Source organism: Clarias gariepinus, chromosome 19, assembly GCF_024256425.1.
Source record: "Clarias gariepinus isolate MV-2021 ecotype Netherlands chromosome 19, CGAR_prim_01v2, whole genome shotgun sequence".
Lineage (NCBI taxonomy): Eukaryota > Metazoa > Chordata > Actinopteri > Siluriformes > Clariidae > Clarias > Clarias gariepinus.
In genome coordinates, this window is record NC_071118.1 from 16611614 (window position 1) to 16630726 (window position 19113).

Genomic DNA, 19113 nt, shown 5'->3' on the forward strand with positions numbered 1-19113 from the left:
ACGGAAAAGGCATGCTGACAAGATGGGCAAAAACAACTGAATGTGGAAAAGAGAAGTGGGAGGATAGAGAGGGGGGTACTGAGGGATGCTGCAAAGAGGGAGGGGAGACAGGCAGAAAGACAGAAGAGGGGAGGGAAAGAGAGTAGGAGGAGGGGATCAAGCTAAGGAGAGAAAAAGCGAGAAATGAGTGAACAACCTGAAGGGACAGCATGAGAGAAGGAAAAAGAAACAGGGAGACAGAGAGAGAATATCAAAGATATTAAGGATGGAGCTATGGAGAACACACTCCATCTGGCAACCATGACAACCGAGGCAAGTGAACACCAAACACGGTGGCTAGAAACGGGAGAATATGGAACGGAAGAAAATGGCAAGAGCAGCTCAGAATGGCCACCACTATGAAGAAGGATACTTCTTTCCTTTAACCCAAATTGTTTGTGGTGGATTTCTTTTTATCGTTCTGCTTTTTTTGACTGTTTTTTTCTAGTTACTCTGGAGTGGTGAGGAGGTGTGAGGGTGAATTGAATGCTTTCTTTTGCTGGCTGACACAGAGTGCTTCCATCATTCGCAGGGAGAAATATGAAGAGCTTTACTTAGAAATACTCCTACCTTGATGGGGTCTTTGATGGATTCCCTGAGGGGGGCTTGAACCCACTAACACCAGATGTTTCCCTTTTGGAATAAACAAGCCAAACTGGAAATCCAAACTCATTCTCTTCAAAACTGCACTGAAAATCCAAAGAGGTGAACCATGTAAAGCTAATATCTTTGGGTGAGTTTACATTCACAACCTTGTCTGCAGAAATGTAAAAATGTTGTTTCAGCCTATGACGCGATATGCATTTTCTCTGCAGTATGTAAATGTGTGTCTTAATCTTTTTTCAGTAAATATTTCATCATAACGAACAACTTATAGCATTTAGGAAACTGCACCGATGAATTAAGTGAGTGGCACCTGAAGCAGTAGGAAATAATCTCCTAATTCAAATTTGGTTTTAAAAACAGACGTTTCGATATTAAATCCGTGCAGCAGTGAGTTTGTGCAAGCCACAGCACAATTGGTACATCAGGAACAAATGCACTGATGTTATACCTGGTCCAATTTTAGCTGTAGCTGCACTGCAATATCTTCACATCCAAACCGAGCAACATCTGTGTATACGGCATATGTTTGTTACCTCAATCCAGACTATTCAATTCACAGCCTTTAGGGACAGGTAACCTCTCTCACTCCAGCAACCTTTTTAAAGGACACAAACATAATTAATTGCTGCACTCATCAGTGACACTCAATCTGTGATTAACAGTTTACAATAAATCTCCCAAGATAGCAATCGCTAAAGACCAGAAAGACTAAAGCCCCAAATTGATGGGAAGACACTGAACAGACTTGGAATATTTTGCCATCAATTTGCAAAGAATGTATAAAATATTGCCTAAAGATGGCTCCATGTTGCATCAGTGCAGACCAGCACAAAGATGCAATTAAGAATCATTTAGCATCAGTTTACTGCAACAAAGTGGATTTAGCTAGCAGAAAAAAGAATCACTAACTAATCCAGTAAGGTTATATCTTTTACACAGGCTTTGGTAATTAATCAGTATAATTGCTCCCCCTGCAAATTCAACATTGAACTAAATCGCATCTGCCAGAAGGTAAATATGAGTTAATCAATAACAGTGCGTAGCTAAATTTTCTGTCTTTCACTATGACACGCTAAAAGGGTAGAATCATAAAAGTGTCAACAATGATATAGTCCTAGTTGTTGGTTTTTGGTGGGTGTTCTTTTTTTTTTTACCTTTCAAATAACACCTTTCAAATATCACTGAAACATACCAGAGGGTGAAATTATTATACAGTAAAAGAGCAAAACCACAACACACAACAATTTGTCCAAGTTTAATAGTTGGATCATTACCATTAACTGTGTTGGGTAAAAGCACACATTTTAAACAGTCCTTTAAGATGTTTGATGCTCCGAGTAGTTGCCAGCTTGTGTAGGATGAAAAAATTTCTCACGGGAAAAAAAGTGCAGTTCATGTATACTTTAGAAAGATACATTCCATAATACAGATATAGTGTGGCTCTGCCTGTTTAGTCTCCTATGTGGTGGGATGACATTTTGTTAATAACAAATGACTGGCAGGTACAATTTAATTAAAGACTAGTGCTGCTACTTTGGATAAAACATCAAAGATAAATACCAATAACATTTAGTACCCAACAGTCTTCTCTAGATACATGAGAAATTTTAATGACTTCAGGTATTACTAGTAAGGTATCATGTATTAATCATGTTTTAATTTTGAAAAAACTAAGCTACACCAAAAATATGTATATATTTTTTTCAGAAGCTCCTTTGGATCTTATGTCTTCCATAAAGCCATGGCCTGACGACACTTTTACTCATAGCAGGATCCAGTGTTAGTATTTAGTTTAGTTGTCTCAAAAACGTGCACATTAACGTGTACATCAGCTCGTTGATTTCTCTGTATACACAGTTAATAGAAACACCTGTGAATCTGCACATTCATGCAGTTATCTTGAAAGCCAATCAGAAGACAGGACACTCATTCACATGTAATTTATATTGTTTTATCCTGTATACAGGGGGGCTGGAGACTTAGGGCACAAGGCAGGTTACACCCTGGACTAGGTTCCAATCCATCACAGGGCACACATATATACACACACACTAACAGGCAATCTGGAGAATGAAAAAATAGCCCAATCTGCGGGAATCGAACCTGGACAGGAATTGAACCCAGACCCTGAAGGTGCAAGGTGACAATAATAACCACTAAGCCACTGTTCTATTTTGGGCAGGACATAATACATAAAATTGTGCAGATACAGGACAAGAGCTTTAGTTTTTTTTCATATTATACATTGGAAAAAAGAAGCTCTGTGAAACCGTACCATGGTTGCTGGTGCCAGATGGGCAGGTTTGAGTATTTCAGAAACTGACAATCTCCTGGGAATTTCACACACAGTCTATAGAGTTTCAGGAAATGGTGTCATGAACAGTGTAAGGGATCCACAGGCTGAAACAACTTGTTGATCAGAGAGGGAGAATGAGAATCAAAGGGGAAAGACCAAAATGGTTTGAGCTGACAGAAAGTCTATTGTAACTCAAATAAAAACTCATAGCTGCTTTTTCTTTTCCCCATACTTTCTAAACGCTCAAGACTGTTGTGTGATTATTTTTTTTAAATATACAGTTGTTTTACTTTTACTTTTTAAAAAATATAATTTAACACATTTTGTACTTGTTTGTATCGTTTCCTCATCTAAACATTTAATGAATGTGCTGAACCTCTAGACACATTTGTAGCCATGCATGTGGGAGATGGAGTGATTTTGTAAAAAATAAATAAATAAATAAATAAATCAGCTTGATCTCTGTTGATCAAAAAGGCACAATGAGGACGCATGACACAATTTATGAGAGTTAAACACAACACAATATATATACAATAACATTTTATATGAGAGAACGGCACTTAAGTAGCTCAAATGTGAGTGGCTCACAGAGCCCTTGCATTATTAATCTATTCTTCATGGTGCAATCGCATCACATTAGCCAGATGCAATTGCCAGCTAAATAAAATTATATACATAGTCTGCCCTGCCAAAAAAAAGTTGCACACTCTAATATTTCATTGAACCCCCTTTTGCTATGATTATGGCACTGGCAGTGACCGTGCATCCAAAAGATTCTCAATGGGGTTAAGGTCTGGACCATAAGTTGTGGTGGCCAACTCATTTCTCATGCTCCCTGAACCACTCTTTCACAATTTGAGCCTGATGAACCCTGGCATTGTCATCTTGGAATATGCCCTGGGAAAAACCTGGTCATTTACTATAAACAGACAGACAGCTGACCGCATTTTTTTGATGTACATAATATTGCTCAACCTAAACCTGACCGAAATAAGCAATCTCAGATCATAACACTGCCCCAATAGGCTGTACATTGTAAATCATAATTATCAGATTGTCCCTGATAATCAAGCAAAGGGCGACAAATGCAAGACTGAGATGAAATGGGAAAAAAACCTTGAGAGGACTCAACAGGGAACCTCATTTGGGTGATAGCAAGGATTAATTTGCAGTCATATTGTGTGTTAGAAGGCTTGACATTTAATATAACAGGAGAGGTGTAGGTGTAGGTAAGTTAATGTGACGTCCAAATTCATTATTAGTGGCTCAGGTATGAAACGGTTTGTGGGAATTTCAGTCCAAGATCAAGATCTTCATGGTCAAATGGAACCACACGTATCCCAAGCAGACCGCACGGGGCCTCCAAGTGACCAGATGCCCAGCCAAAAACAGGGCACCACGATGAAAAGACAGGTCTGGAGGGCAGAGGTGGTGTGTGAACACTGGAAGCTCAGGAGTGCCATGGTTAGCTTGACAGAGAGAGAGAGAGAGAAAGTAGAGAAAGATCTAACTATAAGTACTAACTACAGTATGACAGCATACCTTAGAGCATCTGTGCATCACTTGCGCCTCATCTTACCCTGTTGTACCCATCACTATGGAACATCTGGATTCCTCAGATCACTTGTATTCTTTACAATGTCCATTCTTTATGCTCTCCAGCCACTTTCTTTTTCCAATTAGCCCCACTCATAAGTGGTTTTCATAAGCCTACACAGCTGTTTAGTCCCAATCTGTTAAGTTCCCTTTACATTATGCATGTGAAAATGCATTTACTTTTACTATTGAACATAGCTGTGAGTTCTACACAGCTCTATTGTTTGTTACATTGTTCTATTGGTTTTTCGTATGCAGAAGTACCACTGTATATACAGTACATACAGTATATACAGTGTAGATCAAAATTAGAGAGCAACCTACAATTTCCTAAATTTAGGTCACTGCTTAGTCTTATTCAAAATGATCTAAACAGAAGTGAAATAGCAGTCTTTTTAAATAATTTTTCATGAGTTACATATATATTGAAAGCCAGAATAAAAAACTTTAATGAGATTTAAAAAAGAACACTGATCTAAATTAGAGAACACTTTCAGATAACTTCTAGTAATTGATGTTTATCTGGCACCTGGTGCTAATCTCTTTAATTATCTGACAAAACCCTATTTAATCGACAGCCTAACTTTCCAGTTTTTCACTGATTTGCAAGATGGTGAGCTGTTCAAAAATGACTGAAACCCTCAGGCACCTGGTTGTTCAGATAAAGGCAATAGGGATGATCCTTTCAGAGAAGTTGGGCGTTCCAAATCTGTGATTTCTAGAATACTGCATCTTTGCAACGTCAAAAGGAGCCCTCCAGAAGGCTGGTCATCAACGAAAGACAAATGCAAGAGGGGACAGGATAATGCATAGAATGGACAAACGGTTCAACCCTGAAGCTGGGATTGCTTGGCAGTTCAGTGTTAGAGTAAGGATCTGCATCATCACTTTAATAGAATTTGGACTAAAAGCTCATTCTACCGTGACCAAACTTAAAAGCGTTAAAAGAGTTAAAAGGCTAGACTAACCTTTGCTGAGGAGCGTGTTGTGTGGATTGAGAAGAACTTGTCCAAAGTTTCATTTGTGTTTAATTTATTTGGGTCCTATGGTGAACATTATATTTGTTGACAAACTGGGGAAAGACTGAACCCAAACTGTCTAAAGAATGGTTTGGGGAAGGTTTTCTGCAGCAGGAGTTGGGCCACTTATACAGCTACATGGCAGTGCTTTTTATACCATCCTATGACAACATGCAGTGCCTTCCCTGTGTTCATCACCCAATCAGCCAGCAATTTTTACGTACAACAATGCCACCTGTCACACAGCAAAATGGGTAAAGTTAAAACGGGGTAAGTTCCTGAAAGCTGAAAACATTGAAATAATGTCCAGTCCAGAGTCCTGATCTAAACCCAATAGTAAACCTCTGGAAAATCCTTGGCAACAAAGTTATGGCCAAGAAACCCGGTACAGTCACCGAACTGTCAAGGACACTGGAAAAAGAGTGGACCAAAATCACACCAGAGCAGTGTGAGAGACTAGAGATGTCCTGTGGCTGCAGATGTGCTGAAGTCATTCAAAGCAAGGTCCTGTATACTTCCCACTAATTGTTGACTGTTGTAAACTGTTGTAAACTTTACATATGTTAAATGTAACACTAGATGCTGACGCTGATGTGTTCCATCTTCCCAATGCTGTGTCGCACACATCACATGTCTCAAAATGTCAGACCCTTGTTCTGTGACGAGGGAGTTTTCCCCTTTTACACAGCCCTGTCACTATCTCTGCTCTTGGCTTAAAGGCGTGACAACACTACCCACAGATTCTGCCTCTGTTCCTTTCATACATAACACCAAGGTACAACAATGGCACAATATTCCCGAGCTAAACCATCTCCGTGAACAGGGCTTTTTGACTCTGTCATTGTGTGTTGTCTGTGTACCAGTCCCAATATGTTGTTTTCTCTATAATATCTCTCTCTCTATCTATCTCTATCACAGAAGGCAAATATATGCTGATGTTTCTTTCTCCTTACAACTAATGTTTTTTTAACTAGCATTTTGGCCACAGGCAAAGGCTTGTTTGGTCCACTGGGGGCTTTGCTGTTTGTTTTCTGCAAATGAGTAATTCCTCTAGCTGAAACATTGTCTACCCACACATTTTCTAAGCATATATACATGTGTTAAGCGGTCCTGGTCCTGGTTATGTCTTGGATATCTTCACAAGTACTGAATCAGTGGCAATAACCCTTTCTCTGCACTGCCCGCATTTTTCATAATCACCACATCCATCACTGTTCACGGCATGTTTGTCTTTAAAATACTATATTCATGAGCATTTTATTAGTGAAGTAAATTCTTTTTATTTTTTTAATTTATACATTTCTCTATATTGAACAGGTTTGCAGATTATCACTGTGTGATCACATTCTAATCACTATTTAAAATCACCATAGATAAAGGAAAAACTTCACTGTGAAATTATTCACTGTGTAGAAGTAAATATGATCAGATGCGTAGCTGCAAGAAAATGTAATTGAGACAGTAAGCATGCAGTGTTCAGATTGGCTTGTTTCTCCTGCAGCTGCAAAACGGACTGCAGTACACTTATCTGCATTCGCCAGCTCACTGGCCAACCAGAAAAACAATCAACACACACTTCAATGCTTGTGTGAAAAAAACATGACCATCCATCAGTTTAGGGATATAGGTTAGGCCCACTGAATAATATTATGTATGCAACTAACATCTGAAAGCTGCTTCCATCTTCTGGCTGCTATTTATACATTCAAATGTGTATTTGGCTTTATTTTGGCTATTTGTTTTTTATGGGGATAGGTGATAGATGATTATGTGGTTGTGGTGCTGTGGTGTGTAGCTATTTTTGTTTATGAAGGTACATGGAAGTGGTTATGTGATGTGTGCAGGGGTATTTGTGTGTGTGTGGGGGGTGGGGGGTGGGGTGGAGTTGTAGATGTGTGGTTGTGTGGGTGTATGGCTATTTTTGTTGGTGTATCTCTGTGGCTGTATAGGTGTTTGTGTGTAAGTGTGGGTGTATATTTATTAATTGGGGAAGATCCTGGTCTAGCCTGTCTAATCTATGGGTGCAGTAAAAAAGTCTCAGGGAGGGCATACTTTCCTCAAACCTTTGTTTCAGTTCAGTCTTTATTCGTCACACATACATTACTGCACAATAAAATTCTTTATTCTTCGCATATCCCAGCTTCTTGTTAGTAGGCAGGGGTCAGAGCGCAGGGTCAGCCATTTAACGGTGCCCCTGGAGCAGACAGGGTTAAGGGCCTTGCTCAAGGGCCCAACAGCGTCAGACTGACAGGGCTGCGGCTCGTACCGCCGATCTTCCGATCCATAGCTCAGAGCCTACTGTATCCGCTCACTATGCATGTTGCAAAGGGCCCTGCATATCGCCTAAGGCCCCACAAAATAAACATGCTTCTCCCCTTCAAGTGACAACCAATGGGCAAATTTTGAGACCAGCAGTTTTAAGTTTAATGTCCGCAGTAATAGATGCAGATGTTAAGTTGTTCTCTGTTTACATTGTAGTGCAAAAAAATATATGAAATGTGCTTTGCAGCAACAATCTCACTTAGAATCAGTACAGACAATATGGATCCGATGACACTTCTCATAGCTATGTATACCTTTAAAACAAACCATTAGCCTACTTAGTCTGCACCTTTTAGCCTTGCCATGTATATTTATATCCTACCTGATGCACTTACATTTTTTTAGACAACCATGTCCTATGGTCATGGTAAAGATATTACTCTGTTTCACTAATAGGGTTAAATTATTGGTGTGGATCAAGCAAAGAAAACAACAAAGGAGATTGCTAAAATTACTAGAAAACTTTTCTTAATTTTTCTTTAGTTCTTAACTTGCCAACGTAAAATTAAAACCAAGAAGGATAATGCTGAACTGTCAACTTAGAAGAAATGTGGTCAGAAAAAAACATGAGTGAGCATGATCAGAGATCACTTAAACACTTGGTGAAGTTCCCATCATAAAAAAGGACTAAAATTACAGCTATGTATAATAATAGAAGTAAGAGCATTTGCATGCACACAATGTGACGAGAATCTGCAGAATAAGGAATAAACAGCTGTGTGGCCATAAGAATCCACTTGTTAATGAGAGTAATCAAAAAAAGGTTTGAGTTTGCTAAGCTGCATAACGGTTGGACTTTGGAGCAATGGGAAGGTCATGTGGTCTAACTAGCATATCAGGAAAGCACATGAATTGATGCACCATGCCCACTGTACACGCCAATGGAGGCAGTGTTATGATCTGTGGTTACTTCACTAAGATAGATTGATAAGTAGGTAAGTACTGTAGGTAGGTTAGATAAATAGATAATGCAGATAGATACATACATACACTACCGTTTAAAAGTTTGGGGTCACTTTCTAACTCCATGATCGTTCCTGTTTTTTATTTCTTTCTACATTGTAAAGGAATGCTGAAGGCATCCAAAAAATGCATTAATCTCCTTTGAACAGTTAATGGTGAGATGTATCTGCTACTTATGCTCTGTAAAGACTTCATAACGCCTCTAATCTGAGGTGCTGTTAATTGGTCATTTTTCAGGCTGATAACTCTAAATGAACTTTTCGTCTGCGACAGAGGTAGGTTTTGGTCCCGCCTGGGATGGCCTTCATAAGAGCCAGTTTCATTATGGTGCTTGACAGATTTTGCAAATGCCCTTAACAATACTGTTCTTACAAGAACTATTACAGAAAGGCTGACCTCTGTGTCTTAAAATAACAACTAACTGTTGTTTTTGTTGTTGTTACATAATTACCTAATTCCATATGTGTTATTTTATAGTTTTGAAATCCCCAGTATTGTTGTAGAATGTAGAAAATAAATCACTGAACAAAAACAAAGAAATTTGCAAGTGACCCCAAACTTTTGAACTGTAGTGTAGATACATAGATAAATACGTATGATAAATAGATCATTTATAGTACTTTTGTATGACAGGTCTTAAACAGGGTTCAGAAACATTATTTGGCAAGAAAATTAAGTCAGCTGATTACCTAAATGTACTGCATGATGACATGGAAATATTCCAGGATGACAATGGCAAGATTTATTGGGAAAATTATGAAAAAACGGTTCTGAGAACAGACAATGTGGATCTGATGACACTTCTCATAGCTATGTATACCTTTAAAACAAACCATTAGCCTACTTAGTCTGCATCTTATAGCCTTGCCATGTATATTTATATCCTACCTGATGCACTTAAAATTTTTTTTAAGTGTAGTGGTTAGCACTGTCGCCTTGCACCTCCAGGGTCTGGGTTTAATTCCCGGCCGGGTTCGATTCCTGGCCAGACATGATTCCCGTCTCTGTGTGCATGGAGTTTGCATGTTCTCCCCATGCTTGGTTAGATTAATTGGTGTTCCTAAATCGCTTGTAGTGTATGTCTGTGTGCCTTGCGATAGATTAGCCCCCTGTCCAGGGTGTACCCTGCCTCGTGCCCTAAGTCTCCGGAGATAGGCTACAGGCCCCCTGTGACCCTGAATAGAGGATTAAGTGGTAATGACGAGTGAGTGAGTGAGTGAAAAAGAGGGTTCTGGGAAGATAATAAATTATTTTCACAAAATCCTGACATTAACTTGGGTTGTGCTGCAGAAGACTTTATGGAGTAAAGTTGATTTTGTGCCATCAAAGCTACAGGTAGTCCAGTGCAATATTAGAGTGTGCATTTTTTTTTTGACAAGGCAGTCAATACACACCTATCAACCACAGCATTAGGCTCAGTATTGTGTAGGTTCCCTTGTGGGGCAGCTCTGACCCCTCAGGTCATGGCTTCACAGGACCTCTAGGGTGTGCTGTGTATTGTTCCAGGACTTTGGCATCAGATCCCTTGGGTGCTGTGGGTTGTGTGGTCAGATCTTATGATCAGGCTTATTTGTCCCATGCATGCTTTGGGTGCTCAGTCGGATCTAGGGAGTTTGGAGACCAAGTCAGTGGCCTTGGTTATATGCTACAGTAGCTTGAGTAAAGTGATTAAAATTAAATAATAAACAAATAACCAACCAAACAAAAAAGTAAATAGGCACTGTAATTTTGCTTTATACAAATAGCGTCTTCAATTAAAACAAAATTTTACTTAATATTTTTTTTATATAGTCAACATTTAATGTGTATGTGTTTGGGAGTGTATTTGCGTGTGTGTGTCAAGGGTTGTTTTCATGTTTAAATGGGGTGTGTGGGAAGGAGGGAGGATGCATGAGGATGACTAGGGATGTGTGGGGGAGGGAGATCTGTATTCAGGAGGTGTATGAGGAGTGTGTTGGGAGGGGTAGAGGTTTGTGTGTCTGTGTGTGTCTGTGTGTGTGTTGGTAGGGGGAGTGGGGGGATGGGCATGAGCATGGTTGGTAAAGATCTTTGTTTTAATGAACTTGCATTTTAGATGTAATAGTTGATCATATTCCTCCCCAGAGAGAAATAGTGCCAACATATTTGACTTTGTCATAAGCTTAAGCTTTATCATAAGTACTGAAGCAGTGCTGTTTTATTACAGTTGTAACAGAGTGCGCATCAAATATGAATGCATTAGTTTGAACTACAAGCAATACCTGTGAGATAACAGTCTTCTAAATGTCTCTGGATATTGAAGGGGCAATGTCTTTAATGTCCGGTTTAGCACCCATAGCAAAAAAATAGTATGTACAGTCATGTGTAAAAGTTAGTACCCCCACTTTTAATTCTATGTGTTTTGTGTAAAACATATTTTAAAATCATCTAATCATAGCAGGTCTTAGTGTTAAGCATATACAAACACACAAATAACAACATAAAATTTTTTTTAATAACTCCATTATTTAGCACATTATTAATCACTGCCATAATTTAACAAAGATTAAACCAAAAAACATGCTGGCGATACTACGTATTATAAATGGATGTAGATCCATCTTTAGCAGCAATAACCTTACATAATTTATTGTATATCAGTTTCTCACATCATTGTGGACAATTTTTATAGCTATTCTTATTTTCTTATTAGTGTGCTTCGGGTTATTGTCCTGTTGAATGACCTAATTTTGACCAAGCTTTAGCTGTTGAACAAATGGTCTCACATTTGCCTCTAGAATATTCTGGTATACAAGAACGTTCATGGTTGACTTAGTGACTGCAATGTATACAGGTCCTGTGGCTGCAAAAACAAGCCCAAATCAGCACCTCTCCACTTGCTTGCCAGTGGGCATGAGATGTTTCTGCTGAAATGCTGTGTTCGTTTTTTCCTAAACATGGCGCTGGGCATTAAAGCCAAACACCCTCACTTTGGTCTTATCTGCCCATAGGAACTTGTTCCATAAATCTTGTGGTCTGATAAGATGCTGTTTTAAGAATGTTGTTCATGTTTTCATAAATCCTTCTAAACAAACTGTAATTATCCCTACTATTATTGACAATTTGGAGTCTCAAAAATGATAGTTTTGTTTACTTTCCTACTTTGTCAGCTATATCTCAAGTGGGCTTTAGCACTGTAAATTGTTTCATGCCCAAGCATGATATGGCATGTTTACACTACTTTAAAGTACCAGCCTTTGGTTCAAGTATACTTAGATTAATGCCCAAATTTAAGTATACTTGTCTAGTGTGGAAGCAGCCTTACTGAACCACTTTCCTGTTTAGTGTCCCTAACTAAAAAACTAATACAACATGGGCATGGAATGGGTCATATGTTAGAGAGTTACAGTACACAGCGAGAAATTTACTTTCCAATTTAGTGCCCCTAGTGGATATATCACCATAGGTGTTTTAATGACAAATGACAGCCAATAGGATCATACAATTAGGGTGTATGTGAAATGCCTATGAAAGTTAAGTTTTACTTTTTTCTATACTGTAGGGTGGCAGGGTGGTGTAGTGGTTAGCACTGTCACCTTGCACCTCCAGGGTCAGGGTTCGACTCCTGACCAGGGTTGATTCCTGTCTCTGTGTGAATGGGGTTTGCATGTTCTTCCTGTGCTTGGTTGGTTTCCTTTGGGTACTTCGGTTTCCTCCCATAGTCCAAAGACCTGCAGATTAGGCTAATTGGCGTTTCCAAATTGACCATAGTGTGTGTGCCCTGCGATGGATTGGCACCCTGCCTCGTGCCTTAAGTCTCCTGGGATAGGCTCCAGGCCCCCCACAACCCTGAATATAGGATAAAGCAGTAAAGACGATGAGTGACATGTACCACAGTGCATGGCTCATGGTTATCGCAGGACTCCTAATACATACTGTACAATGCTTTTCATTGCTATTACATTTTTAGCTGTTATTTTTTTGATGCCTCTTCATTTTATTAATTAATGTTAGCTAGCAACAAAGTAATTTTCTCAGTGCTGCTGAGAATCCACAAGCAGCTTCTAAGATGGATTGTTTTCTTTCATGTTACTCAATGGAGGGGATTCAAAATCAATCAACACCTTAAATTTTATAATGATGTAGACCATATTCTGATCACATTTCTAAAGTTGACACAGTATTTCTGGCTGCTTCTACGCCTCCATTTTTAAGTTGAGTTGAAATTTTAATGAACATTGAAAGAAGTTCGTAAATATGTAAAGCTGTACGATTTGTCATCAGCACACTACAACGACTGCTAGAGGTCTGCAAATTCTTTGAAAGAGACAAACATTGGTTGACATGTCTAATTCACCATTGTTAATAATACATAAAAAACTCAACAAAGAGTGGTTAAGAGTCTCAGCACAGTGGCATAGAAACCCCACCACCAACTAGATGTTTAGCGGTATAATTGCAAAGGGACGCAGATGCACCAGCGCGCAAGTGTAAATGCTCACATCACAATAGGCCACTTATATAGCCCACAGCATAGGCTCTGCACAGATTTGACACAGAAGCATAAGGGTTAAGTCAAGAACCTATCACTTATATGCTTATACGTGACTTATAGTATAGGCATTTCTCTAACTTTATAAAATACATTGGTTGCAAATATGTTGCAGACAACATAGTCATCCAGCAGCATACAGTTTAGCAACTAATTTTAAACAGTTTTAAACTTACCTGTGTTCATCTACAGTATCAATGTTTACATTTACCAGTACAGTACTACAATTTTCATTTACCAACTCAACTTAACTCAACTCAAGTCATCTTTATTTATAAAGCACTTTAACAACAAGAATGCCCCAAAGTGCTTCACACAAACAATAAAATAACATAGTTATCTAATAAAATAACATAAAAAATTTAAAAATTATATTATATAAAAATTATATATATATATAAATAAATTTTGAAAATATAATAAAAGAGTTAAATTAAATAATAAAAAATCACACCACACGCATATCCAAGCAAAACAATATGTAAAATCAACATCTCATGTTGGTTTAAATGCCAGAGAAAGCATGTGAGTTTTAAGATTGGACTTAAACACCCTTAATGATGTGGCCTCACGAATGGTCAATGGTAGGTCATTCCATAATTTGGAAGCTGCCACAGAGAACGCCCGATCATCCCTGAGTTTGCATTTGGTCTTGGGTACCATCAGCAAACATTTATCTGATAATTTGAGAGACCGGGGTGGGGCATAGGGCTGGAGCAGATCCGTGAGGTAGGAAAGGGCAAGGTCATGTAAACATTTAAACGTACTAGTTAATAAATTGGTAGCACTGGGCCACCTTGTGCTTGGATGTCTTTGCTATAGGTCTTGTGTACATTAGGTACTGCATAGCTGTGTACATTATTCCATAGCCTATTTTTATTACATCGGTGTAGTTTTTATTTTATTTTTTATGACAGAGTCTGATGCCTTACTCCAGCTTAGTCGGAGGAACTTTGCAAGAGTTCTTACATATATGATGGATGTTTATTTTTGGGAGCTCCTGCAGACACCAGGTGCAAAATAGCACCATTGCCATTATAGTGGATAAGCTAGAAGCAGAAGTGCCTTTTGGTTATAACTCAAACGTGTTAATAGATTGTACTGTCTGGTCAAGCCAGACAAAGCAGAGTTGTCACTTCCCACCCAACTACATCTTAATATCATATAAAAACCCTGAAGAAGAGTGCAGGTTAGATATCCAGGAACTGGAGAAGGGAGATATTTTTCTTCTTTCCTTTAAGGTTTTGGAAGACAATGTCACATGGTGTATGTGAAATTCTGATGTACATGTATTATTCACTCCAGAATACAGAATCTCCATTTCCCTCCTTCAGTCCTCCAATAAGTTCTACAATAGAAATGTGTCTGTACATCATAGAACCACTGTTTGTATTACATTTTACCATTTTTCATAAATGTAATAGGTTTTATACCCATAATTTTAAAGTTATTTGACCCCAAAAAACATTGTGCCTTTTTTTTCAACTAATTTGGCAACTACCCTGTCATTAACAGTTATGTCTGCTGCTGACATTTGACATTTAAATCTTATACAGTTACAGAAAAAAAAATGATTAGTAATTGCTCTGCCTCATGTCACCCAGTTGAGAATTGGTTCCCTTCTGTATTTTGCAAGGTTTTTTTTTACATTTTATTTCCACCATCCCCTCTACCTTAGTCACTATCAGTTTAAATCTATGTCCTGATTTTTGCTATGTAAATAAAGCAAACAAAAAGTTCTCAAAATTGCTCACCTACAGTATATAAAGGAATGATCTGATGACCTGCAACTGTATATTTATGATGTTACTTTTTTTATTTAAAAATTACATGTAATTTTGAAATTTATTTATATTATGTCCTTAGTCAAAAGTTCCCAAGTAGCAAAAGAGCATATCAAATATGCATATGAACTAGTCATGTATTATAAATATACATAAACAAAGCTCCTTAGATCATTATGAGCTGAATACTATAAATATACTAGATCACTGAGAATCAATACCACCAGTTTCCCTATCTTACTTACTTACTTTCTGTTTCATATGGAAGAAAGAGTCGAGGTAGCATGTTATCAGGATCAAACAATGATGTTTAAAATGTCAAACATTTCTGGTTGATTCAGCCTTCTGGGGAGATATCAAACAGGGGGGAACTGCATAACACCCACAAAAGTAAGAAGGGAAAAGAGAGCTTTTATTTTGCAGATACAGACAGCTTGTACTTCTTTAGAGATGGGTTTATATGCATATGAAATAACTGTCTCTTTACTGCACTACAGATTCCTCAGCTACTTGCTTGGAGGTATACTACTTTAATGACTGACATTCCAGGTTCCCATATGATTCCAGAGATGTGCATGTAATACCAATAAACATCTATAACATATCTATACTTATATACAGTATTTACAGTATATATACTATACACTGGGGCAAAAAAGTATTTAATCAGCCCCAAATTGTGCAAGTTCTCCCACTTAAAAAGATAAAAGGGGCTGGTAATTTTCATCATAGGTATACCTCAACTATGAGAGACAAAATAAGAAAAAAAAAATCCAGAAAATCACATTGTAGGATTTTTAAAGAATTTATTTGCAAATTATGGTGGAAAATAAGGTGCATTTGGTCACCTACAAACAAGCAAGATTTCTGGCTCTCACAGACCTGTAACTTCTTCTTTAAGAGGCTCTTCTGTCCTCCACTTATTACCTGTATTAATGGGATCTGTTATCAGTATAAAAGACACCTGTCCACAACCTCAAACAGTCACACTCCAAACTCCCAGGCTGGGAAGACTGAATCTACAATAGGTAAGCAGCTTGGTGTGAAGAAATCAACTGTGGGAACAATTATTAGAAAATGGAAGACATACAAGACCACTGATAATTTTCCTTCAATCTGGGGCTCCACACAAGATCTCACCTCGTGGGGTCAAAAAGATCACAAGAACTGTAAGCAAAAATCCCAGAACCACACGGGGGGGCCTAGTGAACGACCTACAGAGAGCTAGAACAAAAGTAACAAAGGCTACCATCAGTAACATACTGCGCCGCCAGGGACTCAAATCCTGCAGTTCCAGACGTGTCCCCCTGCTTAAGCCAGTACATGTCCAGGCCTGTCTAAAGTGTGCTAGAGAGCATTTGGATGATCCAGAAGAGAATTGGGAGAACGTCATATGGTCAGATGAAACCAAAATAGAACTTCGTGTTTGGAGGAGAAAGAATGCTGAGGATGAGGGTGGAAACATCATGCTTTGGGGCTGTTTTTCTGCTAAGGGACCAGGACGACTGATCTGTGTAAAGGAAAGAATGAATGGGGCCATCTATCTTAAGATTTTGAGTGAAAACCTCCTTCCATCAGCAAGGTCATTGAAGATGAAATGTGGCTGGGTGTTTCAGCATGACAATGATCCCAAACACACCGCCCAGGCAACAAAGGAGTGGCTTTGTAGGAAGCATTTCAAGGTTTTGGAGTGGCCTAGCCACTCTCCAGATCTCAACCCCATAGAAAATCTTTGGAGGTAGTTGAAAGTCCATGTTGCCCAGCAACAGTTCCAAAGCATCAACAGGAATGGGCCAAAATAGCAGCAACAACATGTGAAAACATTGTCAAGACTTACAGAAAATGTTTGACCTCTGTCATTGCCAACAAATGGTATATTCCTTATTTTGTCTCTCATAGTTGAGGTATACAGTACCTATGATGAAAATTACAGGCCTCTCATCTTTTTAAGTGAGAGAACTTGCACAAATGATGGCTGACTAAATACTTACTTACTTTTACCCCACTGTATATGTTCCCGCATCAGATCTGTGTGCATGGAGTTAGCATGTTCTCACTGTGCTTGGTGAGTTTATCCAGGTTTTCTGGTTTCCTCCCACAGTCCAAAGCCATGCAGATTAGGCTAATTGACTAATATATATTAGGTCATATATTGGTTAATATAAATACCGTATATTAGCCTATTAGCATAATTATAATGCTAAATATACTGTAGTAAAATGTGCAGTAAATATTGCATTATAATGAACACCTGTTAAAATTCCATATTCAGTGGATTCCAAATAACCACTAAAAAGAAACCAGTGTAATAAATTTTTAATGATGGTTGAGGTTAGTTATTGACAATAGAGATCTTTTTTTAAATAGTCTTTTTTTAAAAAGGCTTTTAGATTTTATATAATTTTTTACCTTTTTGGCTACTATCTTATTTGGGGTAGTTTTGACTGAACCCTTTGTTAATATAATTTACTAATGCAGTATTAATTAATAAGTATTTATTAATTATCAAGATTAACATTGATTAGCTCTTTTAAATAAAATAAATGTTAAAAGATTTTGCTGTTTGACATAATAAACTGATGTTCCCACATTCTAGCAGTATTTTCACTTATAGAGTGCTTATAGAGTGCCACTTATTTTATTATAAAAGTGGGAACTGCAATAAACCCTTTTATAGACACTTTGGGGCAGCAATCTTGATGCTACATGCTCAATCCATGAACTCTGTAGTAGAGGAGCATGAGACAGTTCGGTAATTATGGGATTGCCATTTTTGTATAAATTTCACTGGTTTTAAGTAAATTATTAAACTTTTGATATCATTGAAATTGAAGACACTGTGTTTATTATGCGTAAATCAAAACTGTATAGTTCAAATATCTAACATTTATATTAAATATAGGGTTCATTTAATTTTTCCCAAGCCTAATGGCAACTTGTGCATAGTTGCGGATCATGAGTCTGCATGAACCCAAAAGTTTTGGGTAGTCCAATCTGAGGTAATGATTGCTAAATATTGTTGAAGAAATATCTTTTTATTTAGCAATGGAACCTGTGGAGATGACATCCTTGATTCTTTGTTAATTAAACAGTCCTAATTTAACATATTATTTGTTTCATTCCTGTCCAGCTTGCTGAGATCTCAAGTTCTCATGAACCCCATGGCGCAGCTGTACTACAAGAAGGCGAGCTATTCGCCGTACCGTGACCGGATACCACTGCAGATTGTGCGGGCTGAGGCTGAGCTGTCAGCAGAGGAGCGTGCCTACCTAAGTGCAGTGGAGAAGGGGGACTATGCAGGTGTAAAGATGGCCCTTGAACAGGCAGAGATCTACTACAATATTAATGTTAACTGCCTGGACCCGCTAGGACGCAGTGCCCTTCTAATTGCAATTGAGAATGAGAATCTGGAGGTAATGGAGCTGCTGCTGAGTCATGGTGTACATGTGGGAGATGCTTTTCTCTACGCCATCCGCAAGGAGGTGGTGGGTGCAGTGGAACTGCTACTATCCTACAGGAAACCCAGTGGTGAAAAACAGGCAAGTAACATGACCAAATCAGACTCTCCATTTGGAAAAGTGGGCTTATATAGAGAATTGTCAGTCCTAAAGAGCAAGAGCAAGTGGCAACTTGTTGATACTGGGATTTTAATTCACAATCTTCTGATCAGTAGCCATGTGTCTTTACCACTGAGTCACCACTGCAAAAATACAGTAGTTAGTCATTGCTTTTATCCCATTTGTGTCGTTCATTTATATGTACTTGTTGCACTCATGTTCAGACCATAACAACTGCTCTGAGAACTTCCGGCAAGAAGTTGTCCAATTCCAAGAAGCCCTTTAGTGTAATTAGATTGCAGGGAGAAAATAATTAAATTCTGATTCAGGGCCCAGTTGAGGATAGTGCAACAAACATACTGAGTATTTTCATTAAACAGGAACATGTATTTAATTATTTATAGTAATTCAATAATTT

General features: G+C 38.3%; 1 protein-coding gene across 1 annotated transcript in view; it reads left to right on the forward strand.

The window, feature by feature from the left end:
- Nucleotides 1-201: 201 nt before the first annotated feature.
- Nucleotides 202-19113, forward strand: part of trpc5a (transient receptor potential cation channel, subfamily C, member 5a) — a 54346-nt gene continuing 35434 nt past the window's right edge. The window contains exons 1-2 of the mRNA XM_053478476.1: nucleotides 202-772; nucleotides 18269-18677. Coding sequence (XP_053334451.1) covers nucleotides 18291-18677 — 387 coding nt within the window. The 5' untranslated portion in view covers nucleotides 202-772; nucleotides 18269-18290. The remainder of the gene's footprint in view (nucleotides 773-18268; nucleotides 18678-19113) is intronic.